The 13704-nt window shown below is 37.0% G+C and overlaps 1 protein-coding gene across 4 annotated transcripts in view; it reads left to right on the top strand.

Moving 5' to 3' along the window:
* Positions 1-11201, top strand: part of tmem91 (transmembrane protein 91) — a 34958-nt gene extending 23757 nt beyond the window's left edge. For all 4 annotated transcript variants that reach the window (XM_026914350.3, XM_026914351.3, XM_026914352.3 and 1 more), the window contains 2 exons: positions 739-885; positions 9478-11201. In XM_026914350.3, coding sequence (XP_026770151.1) covers positions 739-885; positions 9478-9633 — 303 coding nt within the window. In that variant the 3' untranslated portion in view covers positions 9634-11201. The remainder of the gene's footprint in view (positions 1-738; positions 886-9477) is intronic.
* Positions 11202-13704: the final 2503 nt, after the last annotated feature.

The following is a 13704-nucleotide window of genomic DNA, read 5'->3' as shown; positions in this document are numbered from 1 at the left end:
CTATGGAATTACTTATGCACTATTTTAAAAGAAGCATGTATGTCAGCTGCAATGATGGAGCGGAAACATTGAAAATGCATTAAAGCTTCATAAATGTGCTGTTAATTAAAAAAAAACACATTTACAGTAGGTAAATGTTAGGTATTGGGTATATTCAGTGTTGATGTCCTTCAAATAATGTGTTTATAACAATAACAAATAACAAAATATGCTAAAAATAGTTTTTTTGGGAAAAAAAATACAGTTTTTAATGGACATTTACTGTAATGGTTTAGGTTTTCTGTTTGGTCCATTAACATTATATAATTATTAATGATAATTGAGATTAAGGAACAGTCTCCGTAATCTACATAAAGAACGACAATAAACATATTTTCCCTCAACAGCCTCTTTTTCTTGCTCTCTACTGAAGTTAATTAGACAAAAATTGCAGCTTGTCACATTGTCAAGAAACCAGAAAGTGCAAATTCTTCTGTCTTGAAGACTTTCCCATGGTAGAAAATGTAAAGGATGTATATTGTATATGATTAAAAAAAAAACATTAAAAAACGTAAAGGATATATATTGTATACGATACGATAACCTATTAGAACAAGCACATTAATATAAACCTGTGATTTATTAAAAAGTTTTAACCATATTTCATTCCCCCCTTTTCTTACTGATTGCTCTAAGCGCATTCCCAGGTGTGATATTATCTCTGCTATGCCAAGTCATAACTTTTGCTCTCTCTCCCAGGATTCCTCCAGTGACGACTTCACTGACACGGAAAGCGAAAGCAACTTCCCGCTCATGATCCCGCAGGATCACCTCGGCCTGGCCTTCTTCTCCATGCTCTGCTGTTTCTGGCCTTTAGGCATCGCTGCCTTCTATCTGTCTCAGAAGGTACAAAAATTCCTCTACCAAGTAAATACTTATCTAAAGAAAATACTCTGATTAATATTAAATATATTAAATATTAAATTCAATATAAACCTAATTAAATTAAATATGAGCTTAAAATATTGAATATGGAATCGATAGGTTTTAAATTACAAAAGTACAAACTCTTAAATTTATTTAACCCTTTCATGCATGCATAGTGTGCACACACACACACTTCTCGGCGCTGTGGGGATGTTCACTAGTCGGGCAGTGGAACAAAACAGCGTGTCTGATTGTAATGAGTTTTCAGACTACATGAAACCAGCTCTGTAATCAACTGCAGATTGTTTAAAACTCCACTTTTTTAAAATGTGTTTTTGCTTTAATGGAACATGATTCACTTTGATATCAGTTTTTGTTTAAACGGAAAACACAATTATTCAAATACTTTTTTGAATTACAGGTCGAATGGAAAAAATGAACAGCCGTGCAACCCATAATATATTTTGCAAATATTTTGCAAATATTAAAATATATATGATGGTAAGAAAGAGATTTCAGAAGAACTCACATGGACTTCTATGTTGATCTCTCTTATCTTCATAATTCTTTTAAGCATATTTATACTGAGCGACAATTTGAGTCGCATTTCTGAATCTTTTACACGATCATCACTACACTAGTGGTCTGGTGTGAATCCTAGAGAGTGTGAAAATGCTGCGTAGTAGGCACTGCAGACCTTTTTAATATTATTTTTTGCAACTTCCTGCCTGGATCTAATGAAACGAGACAGCAGGTCAAACATGCAGATGTTGAGTTTGACACGTGATGTAGTGTGTCCACCATTCAAGTCCCTGTGAAAGAGCTGCTAATAGACAGACATATTATTATTTAAAGTACTTAAACCTATCAAATTACAACCTATCAAATTAAGCCCATTCAAAATTACAGCCAGAACTAATGTCAGAGCCGCTTTTGTAAAAAATTAATCACCACCTTCTGATTCGAGGATTCAGCGCTGTGGTATACATGGACTTAAATAATCAGACCTAGCTCTGAAAAGACAAAATCAAACTGTTCCTTTAATAACCATCGCATCATTAATACAATTTATGAGATTAGATGCCTAATGCTTAAGAATTTACCTGCCTATTTAACTCCACTTTCTATAAAAATGTGTTTAAGGGACTGATTGTCTTTGTGGTTGTAAAAAAAATAAAAAAAATTAGGATCTGAATTTCTAATAAGAACCAAATGATGGAATTTCCAATAACAAGTCAACTCCAGGCATCTGGCACTAATTCTGTTCCCTAATGAAATCTAAGAACAGTGAGAGATGCTACACAGGAGAAATAAGATTGAAATGTTGAATAATGAACAAGAGGTAGAAATGGAACAGGAGTCATAAATCATGGTATAGGGTAGCCGTCACACTTGTACATCTTCTCATTCCTTCAGTACAACAGAATTTTTGTGATTCCAGTAATAAAGTAAAATAAAAAGATTAATACAAGATTAAGTTCTGTATATTCCTGTATGACAGATCAGCTTTCTTTCTGTGTAATGTACCAGAAAGTTAATGCTGAACAAAATAAGCAGAAATACGTTCACCGAGTTACACCAACATTGTTCATTATTTAAGCAATATCGCAGTTGTGCGGTTATACTGAATATCAGCATGGCTTTGATTCAGCTCTAGGTATTTACAGCCGTGCCGATATTCACTATAACTGCACGATTGCGAGTGTAGTATTGCTTTTGTAGTTCTATAAACAAGAAATTGATATCAAGTAACTGACTTTTCGGACACAATACGGCCAATTATCCTGTTTATTTTTGCTCCGCTAGCGAACACTCTGTTTATAGCACGATGGCTAGCTGGCTAGCTCGCTCACATTGATTTGTACATTCCCGTTAAAGGTGCTTCTGGTAAAATTGGTGTCCCTTCTTCCATTTCACCTTCATCTGACAAACTTATAATTTTCATATTTTCATAATTACTTCATATTTCAAGTGAAAATTTATATTCCTGAAAAATATTTTTTGCCATGTTCGTTAATGATGTGCTAACTCTACTGTAGTAACCGTTTTGATCTAGGAAGTGGAATTGTACGTGGCGGACACAGACGAGTGGAGTGATACACACAGTGAAACGTCCCAGTGTGATTATAGGAAATATAAGCACTCTTGGAACTCTGCTCGACCAATCAAATTAGTGAACCGGAACTAATTGTTGTATGATATACATTAGTGTGCCAAATTTTTTGCACCCGGAATGAAATACTGTCAAATTTGTAAATATAATGAAATTGTAAGTTTCTAAATCTCAAAACTTTCCACAGTTCTTCATCAAACTGCAGGTAAAATCCCAGAGCATCCTCTATGATTTATTTACCTGAAAAGTGCTCTATTATTGAATGTTTTACTTTCTATAACAACACCCACAAAATTCTCTGTAACATTTACTTTTCTTCAAAGTGAATGATTGAAAATCTCAAATTTGATCTTTTCTGCTGGCACACTAATAAAGAAGTTATAAAATAAACATTTAAGATGAAATTTCTAGCAAAAATATAGGGTGTCTGAGACAGCATATATATCATTTATTATGGAGCTGTGAGAACGGCAGCATGGCACTTGGCAGTGATTTGCAACTTTTGGAAACAAGCACAGACATCATAGTTTTATTGCTGTGACACTACAGCCAGATGTGCTGCATTATATCACCGGAGACAGCTAAATATCACAACAGTGGTGCTGCTGTGTTACATGATGAATGTCTAATGTTCCACTTAGCATTACCAAAATAAAAATACAGAAACAGCACTTACTGTTTATTTCCTATAACTGCTTTACCACTGAAGAACTTAAACTTCAGGATACAGTTGTTGCCGTGTTTCCATTTTAGAGACATTTTTTGTTAACAACACACCCACAACTATAACGATTAATTAAAATATATAACCCCAAAACATTAACCCTGTAAAAATGTTAAAATTGAAGGAATTGTCTTTATTTCCTCATTTCTTAGGGTCCTAGAGCCCACATTACTATTATTATTATTATTATTATTGTTATTATTATTATTATTATTATTATGTAGTTGTTGTTAAAGACTTGGTCCAGACCTATATGAATTCTCAATAATAAGAATAATAATAAGAATAAGAATAACAGTTGTTTTTGTTGTTGCTTCATTGTTTCATTAACTTACTGAACAGGTTTTTTTTAACTTAATTAAAACTAGGTGAAGAGAAAATTCATGATTTTACCACTAAAATGTGAACATTTTAGAAAAGTGATTATTGCTCCACCAAACTAAATATTTTATGGTTTACTTATAACTGTAAGCGGCAGAGACGGTGACAGTTGCAGGTTAAGTTTCTTTATTTTTACAATGGCAGACAAATCCAAAATGAGAAGCAGGGTCATGGTCAACAAACAGGCAGAAGTCAGGCGCAAACAGAGATACTTGAGCCAGAAAAGTATTCTCAACCATTAACTCAATAGCGATGAATTAGAAGGCTTGGTATAGACAGGTAAGTGACACTGAGCGTATACTTCACTGTTGGAAAGTGAGTCCTTATATACTGTGTGAGTGTAATTGAGTCTTGGTGTGCGCAGTCAGAATGATGGTGAACGTGAATGTGAGAGAGTTCATGATGGTTGGTTGTTGTAGTCCTTATCGGCCATGTTTGTAGGCAGTGTAGCATTCTGGGAGTTTTCGGCAGCGACCAAGTTTGTAGGCCGCTCTGGGTTACGTGATCTGAGTTACGCTGTTTCTGGCCTTGACGTGACAGAAAAAGAATGAAGATTAGTTCTAACAGCAAAGTTTGTCCTGATTTATACTGTAAGGTAGGTTTGAAGGGGGAAAAAAAATCACAGGAACTGTTCATCTAAATGTGGATATTCTTGAAATCAAGTTCAGTTAACTACATATATCAGATCAAGCTTTTCGAGCCTTCCTTTCATACTTCAAAGCTGTTTGACTTGAGCCTCTAAACTGCTGTACACATAATTTCACACAGAAAGCCCAAAGCTAACATGTCAGGATGGCAGTACTAGACTCTGTGGCATGCACTCTGTCTCCTCTTTCTCCCTGATCACCATGTGTGGTCCAGGCCTGTGTAAATTCTCCATTACCGATCTCATGGGGTTGGATCACATGACGGTTGCCTGGTATTCTGGTTAACTGAGTTCCTTATAGATTTAATTAAATTCATAATGTTCAGCCTGTTATCATAGATTTCCAATGGAGGATGAAGTGCTTTTGATAATAAGGGCTGTTAGTGAAGACAATAAGGTTAGAGTCTTAGAGCTGACGGAACGTAATTAAGCTGAAAAACAGACCTCACAAACAAAGAAATAGGAAGGAAAGGAGGAAATATGCAGAAGCCAGGACACAAGTACAAGAAGGTTTTGATAAAAGCAAATGCAGTAGAAATACAGAACTGAGAAATCACATATGAGGTAACTAGATAGACAAAAAGCATGAAACAAGAAGCGAGAAACAAGTATAAGCCAAGACCAGGAACATAATCTGGAATTATATACATGTAGACAGTGGCATTAACTATTAACAAGACTCAGGTGACATAGATGATAGACCAAACTAATGAAAACCAATGAAATAAGAGTGAAGGAATAAATGAAACCAATACAATAACATGGAAAACTGAGAACAGACTGCTGAGAGAAGTAATTTGTGACAAAGGAAAGCACAATCTTCTTTTTTTGCCTGCTCATTATCACTCTGGATGAAATGAATATTTTTAGATGAGATCATTGAAGCCTGTGCGAATTCTAAGCTAAAAGCTGTCCTATTTTGTTTTGTTTTTTTTTGGAGAATTTTCCTCATTTTCTCCCCAATTTGGCTCCCTTATCACACAACAGCTACCAGCCAGGGGGTATGAAGGCTAACACGTGCTTCCCCTGAGACATGTAAAGCCAGCTACCACATCTTTTCTAACTGCTGTTCATGCAGCATCACAGAGGAAAGCGCTATCGACCCTCTTCCGCATACATTAGCCTATAGACATCCATGATAGGCTAGTGTCACTCTGATTGACAGGGGAATGAGAGTATGCCATTTTCTGTTCCACCACTCAGGACCCTGAAGCTGTTCTGCTTTTAAAAGCAGTGTTGTAATGAATGTGAAGCTATTAAAATAAAGAAATCTGATTAATATTTCTCTTTATAGATGATTTACAGCACTGTATCGTTTAAGTGGAGAGCTCTCCTGTCTATAAGATTTTGTTTGATATATGCAATAAATTGTTGGTGCTAGTTTACTGACAAAAATAAGAGGTTTAGGCCCATATTGTGCTAGATTTCTCACTGCGGAGATTCCCGGGGAACTTTGCAGTAATGATCAGCAACACGTTGCTTTATGGAAGATGTTGCTTATTATGGCTGGCAGATTGACAGACGACAGGGTGTAAGGTTTACGTCTGGTCTATCTCTGCCAAATAGTCCCACAGCCAGAGGTTATATTGGGTACAGATCAGAAGACTGGCTGTGAGATTCAGTGTTAAATACTGATTTGTCTCAGAGTGTGGGGAAATGACTACACCAAAAGGGTCAATAGTAGCGATTACCTGCTGTGAGATTACGCTGGTCAGATAGCATCCTGGCTATGAAACATTCTGCTTCAAAACAACACTAGGACCAACTCAGAATCTAACAACAGCTAAGATAATGTTTTATCTTTTATTTGTATTTGTATTTGCATACGGTGTGTTTGGGCCTTTTGCCTCCTATACCTGCTATTTCTATCTCTAAATAATTATGCGCACAAACTCTACTCGAGTATCACTGCAGTCACGTCATGCCAGAATTACGGTAATTACGAGACGACAGCTTGGAGATTGTACTCAGAACCGTTCATCTCATCAGACTTGGAAATGAGTCCTTTCTGTGGAAATGCACACACCATCGTAACACCGTAACACTTCCCAGAAAGCACACGCACACACACATCCAGCCAAAATAGGCACAATGTACGCAAATTACATCTCAGCAATGTTACACGTAGCTCGCTTACTAATTGGGAAGACGCCAGCAGTTTCATTTTGGATCACTGTTAATGGATGTGCTTAATTTCTATAGCTTTAGTTAGAAGTTGGAATGTTTAAGCAATTCCTGATTGTAGTCACACAAAAAAAACATAGTTTATGGTCATTAACTATGAAAGTTTGAATCTGTTTATTAAAATTTCTTGGTAAAAGCTGGTAATTACAAGTTTGACAAAGATGAGAACAGTTTTAATACTCCGAAGCTCATAATTGCTGTAATTCTGACATTCTGAGAATCTTCACTCTGCTTAAAAACATACAGATCCTACAAAATGAACTGTGAATCATCACAATTTTTGAAGCACTGATCCAAGACTGACCTTCGAAAAGCTAGTACTGATATCGGATCAGATGATTCACATTTTCTGCTACAATAATTTTCCACTGATTTTTGTACGCATGCTGCGAACACGTGCGATGCCTGAAAGTTCTCTTCCTTTTATGCAAAACCCGTTATCTTAGGATCATTATTTCCATCTTAGGATCATTATTTCCATCTTAGACACATCATTAGCTGGAAGAAATACAGCAGACTGGCTTTTCTCACAGCAACACTTTCGAACAGGATTTATTAGTTACATTTTGCAGTTGTTAAAGTGATGAAGGTCGGTATCAATAGGAGCTGATATCCCTACTTAACCCTTTCTTAAGTGAAAGTCTAGATAATGTGTCAAAATCTTGCTTGATTAAAAATGGAAGTATATAGCCAAAAATGTACTAAAGTGAATGTTGCTATTTTTTTAAACATACTCAAGTTTAACAAAATTTAACTGATGAAATTAAATTAATGTTGTGTTTTCATGTGAAAAGTAACTTTTATTATTTATCTAAAACTGTTAGAGATGATTTTTGTTTTAAAGCAACTATGCGGTTTTTGCCTGGAAACATCAGTCGGTCTCTAATTTTGCTTGTCGTATGGATCACTAACGCTTCGTAGCTTGCTAATGAATTAATCAGAAGTAAAATACCATGTCCAATAATTACTATTAGCAAGAATCTGACTTGTTGTCTGGGCTGTTTTGTTAGCTATTGGAATCAATGCTAGTCTAACCTGACATTAGCAAAGAAAATATGCTAACAAATTAGTGATTTTAACCTCAACATGCTTTTTTTCAGATTAGATAGAGTTCATGCTTTCTAGGGAGACAAAGGAGACACTTCATTTTATACGAGTCCTTGCTTACTCCACTCCAGCATACTAAAACATTTTACTGAGATAGGACCAGAGGCACTCATCTCAAGTTCCACACTGCAGTCCAGTGGCTTATCCATCTTCACACACACACACACACACACACACACACACACACACACACACACACACACTGAGAATTGTAGCGCTAACTACAATGTGTAGCAGGAGAAGGTCACAGATGATGACTTGATAGTTTCTTTCTATAGTAATGAACTTGATTGGATGCTAAACTGAAACCAATGGATGCTAAACTGAGTCCATTTTAATGATATAGTGTATAGCGTACAGTCACTGGCTGTAGCTGAGAGAAGAAGAGACCTTCGAGATTTGTACTGAGTACTCTGATGGTCTAAATAAAAATGTAAGGAATTTCAATAATACTCAAGTAAAAGTATAATTATGGGAAATTAATACTTAAGTATAGTAGCAATGTACAATTACTCAAGTATCCACCTCTACTGTTACTCAAAATGTAAAAAAAATAAAATAAAATCCTGTAGAATTCCTGGTTAGTGAGCTACTGTAAAGATATATTATAATAATATAATATAGTAATATAACATACAATAATACTGTAAAAACAATTCTCTATTGTGATTACTATACAAGTGTATTATAGAAATAATACAGCTTTATAGAGTTTTACTGTGTAGAATTATTAAAATCTAATTATTCTAATTGAATTTTTAAAAAAAATCATTTTAATGGTACATGCCATAGCTGGATATAGAAAAGATTCACTTCTGAATTACATTTACATGAACACTTTACCAGTTTGTTAAAAAAAAATTAGCTTCACTTAACATCAAACTTGACATAAACTAGCACTGAAGAATAAATAATCCTCAAACTAGCTAACATTAGGCTATAAACAGCTCTTCAGCAATGAAAAAACAAATAAAAATAGAGTAAAGCTTATATAAAATTATATTTTAGCTCATATCACTGTGCAACTTAGTGGTGGAAAATCAATCTCACAATTCCTCAGGAAATTCAATTTTTAGTAGTTTGCTCAGAATGCATCACAATATTGCTGGAATTTATTATACACCCAGGGGAGGTTATTGTAAATACTCGATTCTGATTGGCTGGAACGTGTGCGTTCAAACCGTTGAATGTACAGGTAGTTCCAGTTAGTTTAATCACTGTTATAAATTAATGCGCTGCCTATAAACACTTGTAACCATAGTAACATACAGTTACAGTATATATGTATACATTGGAATATTGGACTGAATGATGATGGTGAGATGTCCAACACTTGCACTAATGTTTGTTCTGATCTTGACTTTTTTTTTTCACTCTTTCCTTTATGCCCGCTCTCCTTTGCGCTGTTATGGCCAGACGAACAAAGCGTGGGCGCAGGGTGACTTCCAGGCAGCGAGCAAGGCGTCTCGTCACACTCTGTGGCTCTCCATCATCTCCATCATCTTCGGCATCATCACCTACATCTGCGCCGTCGCCGCGCTCATCTCCTACCTGTCCGGGAAGCCGCCTTAAAGTGTGCTCCGTGTCAGGCCCCTCCCCTTTTACAATGCTGTCCCCGCCTCCTGAAGACACAATGAAATTCTGTTCATACACTAATACAGATCTGTACCATGTATTAACACTGGGCTTTTATTCTAATTAACCTTCCCGGATCGAAACCGTCTGGACTTGTAGATGGATGGACGCTAATATGACAGATGGGAAATGGATCTCAGGACAAATCTAACAGAAGAAACACGTCTCATGATTTTGTTGGAACCCTTACAGCAGTGCAGCAATGGCACAATGCCATGGAGCAAAAACAGCTTGCGTAGATAAGAGTGCTGGCTCCTCCCGAATGATTTCTGAGACCTGAGGGTGTGTTTGAAGGACTTGACAAGGACTAAAAGAACAGACGTTTCTGCAGGTCGTGTTCCTCTTGCTCCTGAAAAAACACTGGCACAGTTTTAGAATTACTATATCCAGTAACATCTGGATACAATTTATGGGACTTGGCTATTCAAACACACACACATACACATAAACTTTGTGACAATAATTCTCTCCTGTCTCAAATTCATTTAAACATTCATCTTTAGTAAGCGCTTTATCCTGGTCAGGGTTGCGGTGGATCCGGAGCCTATCCCAGGAACACCGGGCAAGCGGCAGGAATACACCCTGAGTGGGACGCCAATACACACGTACTCGCACTTTCTCAGTTTCTGAGAGAGTTGGAAAGCCTGAATTATGTGGCGGCCTTGGAAAACCTTTCACATGATCAAATTTTCTGCTGTATACATCCGAAAACTACAGGTTTTCCTGAACTGAAATATTTTTCTCTTTTTAATGCATCTCGAACAGCAGTAAAATTCTAGCTTTTTTTTTTTTAAAGCTGGTTACCCCCAAAATTGAAAATCAAGATTTAAAGATTTCATTGTTCCACGTATTTCTGCATTTATAACCAAAACTACTTATGAAAAAACATTTATTTACTCATTTTCACGAATTCTGTTTACAATGGGAAATGAGTTCTCACTTTGAGTATCAGCGTCATCCACATCATCAGTCTCTGTCTCATCAGCTGAGGTGAAAGTCCCTCACAGCCTCATTGACGTCTCTTCACTCGACCCATCTCTGTTCACACTAACGTTGATGAGGAAATAATCACTGAGTAATTCCGTCAATTCTGTTGAGTAAATATATTGTTCATATTGTCTTTTTATTAGGTCATTTAAAGATTTTGAAACTCTGTACAGAGCGTGTGAGCACTCTTCTCTGTTTTGATGATGATGTCATGGTGCAGGATGCATCATGGACATGCTGACGGTATCTGCTGTCTGAATCAAACTGAAATCATCAGGCTTATGTCTGTTTTGCTATGACACATAGCAACATGATTAACACATGACACTGACTGTGTGGGGAAATCACACTTAACAACTAAGGTTTTAAGCAGACTAACTGCATTAACGCTGTAGTTGTTAAACTGGCTACTTACCCAAAATGATATTTGCAGGCAGAAACCCGAGGCTAGGTTAGAAAGTAGTCTAAATAAAAACATTTCCACATTATTTTGGTAAAATATTTTTATAGTCGATGTATATTATTGGCAGAAAACCGATATTTCTTCATTTCTGGCATTTTAGCCAGTGACATCCGATGGGTTTTCCTAGACCGCCACACAAATGTGACCCACTTTCACTATGCCATTAAGAGAAGCCTCTCCACAGTCCTGTCTAATAATAACAGCACTTACACAGGACCGTTTTCTGAAGTCAATGTCACCTCATATAGTGATTTACTGAGCAGCTATGGGGTAAGGATGTTGGTCAAGGACTCAGTGGCTCTTGGGCAACTCACGTAATCCTAACCAGTGAGCGAGTACAGCTTCAGTTCAAATACAGACCTAAACTTTTTCCTCACTTCACCATCAGTGTTTCAGTGCTTGTCGTCTGATCTCCACAGCATTACAGTGTATTTTTCCTGCTTGGGTGGATGCTAAGCTCCCTCCTAATCCATTAATTACAGGCATGCAGTGAGATTATGAAATTAATGTGTAAAAGTTTTGGGTCTGAGACTTGACACCAAGTTTGTCCTTCCATCCTTAAGACAACTACAACTACTGTATCTGCATGGGGATTGTGCACCGAGAACATTTTTATTTAAAAAAAAAAACTGTACCTCTATAAAAAGCCTTGGCGTGTGGGGGCGTTTGCTACCGCCTCAGTAAGCTCTGTCAGGTTGCAGAAAATGGCCCTGCTTGAATGAAGTGAGCCAAACAGAAGGGGTTCGAGTGAAGCCACTAATAAAAAGAAGCGCTAAGTGCAAACATACTGTTCATTATAGTTTTATGCAACGCACTCTATTGTGATGTTGTTCTGTTGTTTGCTTGTCATGTTTTCGTGTTCTACAATTCTCTACAGCTCACAGAAACAATGAATCATCCTCCTGTGTTTGGTTATATAATTACCATGAAGCCAGGCTTATTATTTACAGCATAACTGTGGAGGTGTAATTCTCTGCACTGTCAGGAAATACACAGTATACAAACCCTCAGAGACATTTCACTAATATAGGAAGGCAGTACACCTGAGTCATACTATTATAACTCAACTAAAACATTTACTTTTAATCATTTAAAGCTAAAAACTAGCAGGTGGGCCAAATTTAGCTGATATGAGGGCCAATTATGGCATTAGCAGACGTGCAAACTTTGTAGAAATTCATGCATTTTAATTTCAGAGTATGCTAGTATGAGTTATCAGTCAAAAATAATGATGCCAAAATCCCATTTCCTCCCCAATAAAAAGCCAAAAGTCATATGAATCTCGAACAATAAGACAATTGTGCAGATGTTTTAAACGCTCTGATATTAACCGACACCCCTGGAAGCCCCGCCCCTTTGCTCCCATCTCACATTAGTGATTTTTTGCGCTCGACTCAACTCAATTTTCCCGCTTGAAAGATGCTCTGATGCAGTGCCCTTGCAACCTGCCCAGGTAAATGGAGAATGTTTTGTGTTTATTAATGTGAAATAAAATCACACAATATATGTTCAGATTTGGTTAACTATATTTATTAGTTGCCTTTGAAAATTTTCAACAGAAAAAAAAAAGGCAGAAAATTTTGCCCAAAAAAAAAAGTATAAATAAGTGTCAAATAAGTGTCAAATCTATCACTATACAAATAATTTGGTATAGAATTTGGTATATATAATAAAATTATATATAAATAATGGTAATAGTAATTAGAAAGTGGTTTAAAAAGTGGTTAAAAGTAACAACACACATTTGAAACCATACTGAAAAATCTGCACTGATCATTCTTTCATTCATTAATCTTCAGTAAGCACTGTATCCTGGTCAGGGACGTGGTGGATCCGGTGCCTGGGATCGCTGGGCGCCAGGCAGGAGAATTCACCCTGGATGGGACGCCAGTCCATTGTAGGGCACCATCCATGCACTCATTTCTCCCCGGGGGCAATTTAGCATAGCCAATCCACCTACCTGCATGTTTTTGGAGGAACCTGGAGGAAACCCATGCAGACACGGGGAGAGCATGCTAAACTCTGCACAAGCAGTAGCCCGAGCTCAGGATTGACCTGAACACCCTGAAGGTGTTAGGTGTCGATGCGACGTACTGCACCACCATACCACCCACTACTACACTAGTCAGTGTACAGTAACTGTTGAAACAATGTGATCAAAGCAAGTAGGCCTGAGAACAGCTTAAAAAACTACAGGTCAATGTTGGACACTTTGGCTGTATTTAAATCCTTCTTGTTATCGACACGCCCCTATCCTTACTAACAAACATGGTGGAATTGAGTGCTAATTGGCTAGCAGTTAGATATTGTATCACTGACTGTAGCAAGAATCAGTTATTTGGGGTGTTAGTATTTCTGGCCATCATGGGGCAAACCTGGAGGCCTGTTTGAACAAAATGTTTGTCTCCTGTTCTTGGGATTTCTTGGATCACTGATCCACGTGACTAAATAAGCAGTAAACTTCCAACTTCACCCTTTTCTTAGGCATTCTTATTAGTTCCTGCACTGACAAATCAGGTTATCAGCAGGCCATGCCAGTATCTTGTGTGTTTACTGGC

This window comes from Pangasianodon hypophthalmus, chromosome 6, assembly GCF_027358585.1.
Source record: "Pangasianodon hypophthalmus isolate fPanHyp1 chromosome 6, fPanHyp1.pri, whole genome shotgun sequence".
NCBI classification, from domain to species: Eukaryota; Metazoa; Chordata; class Actinopteri; order Siluriformes; family Pangasiidae; genus Pangasianodon; species Pangasianodon hypophthalmus.
The sequence above is the reverse complement of the archived record's forward strand: the minus strand, read 5'-3'. Positions and strand labels throughout refer to the sequence as shown.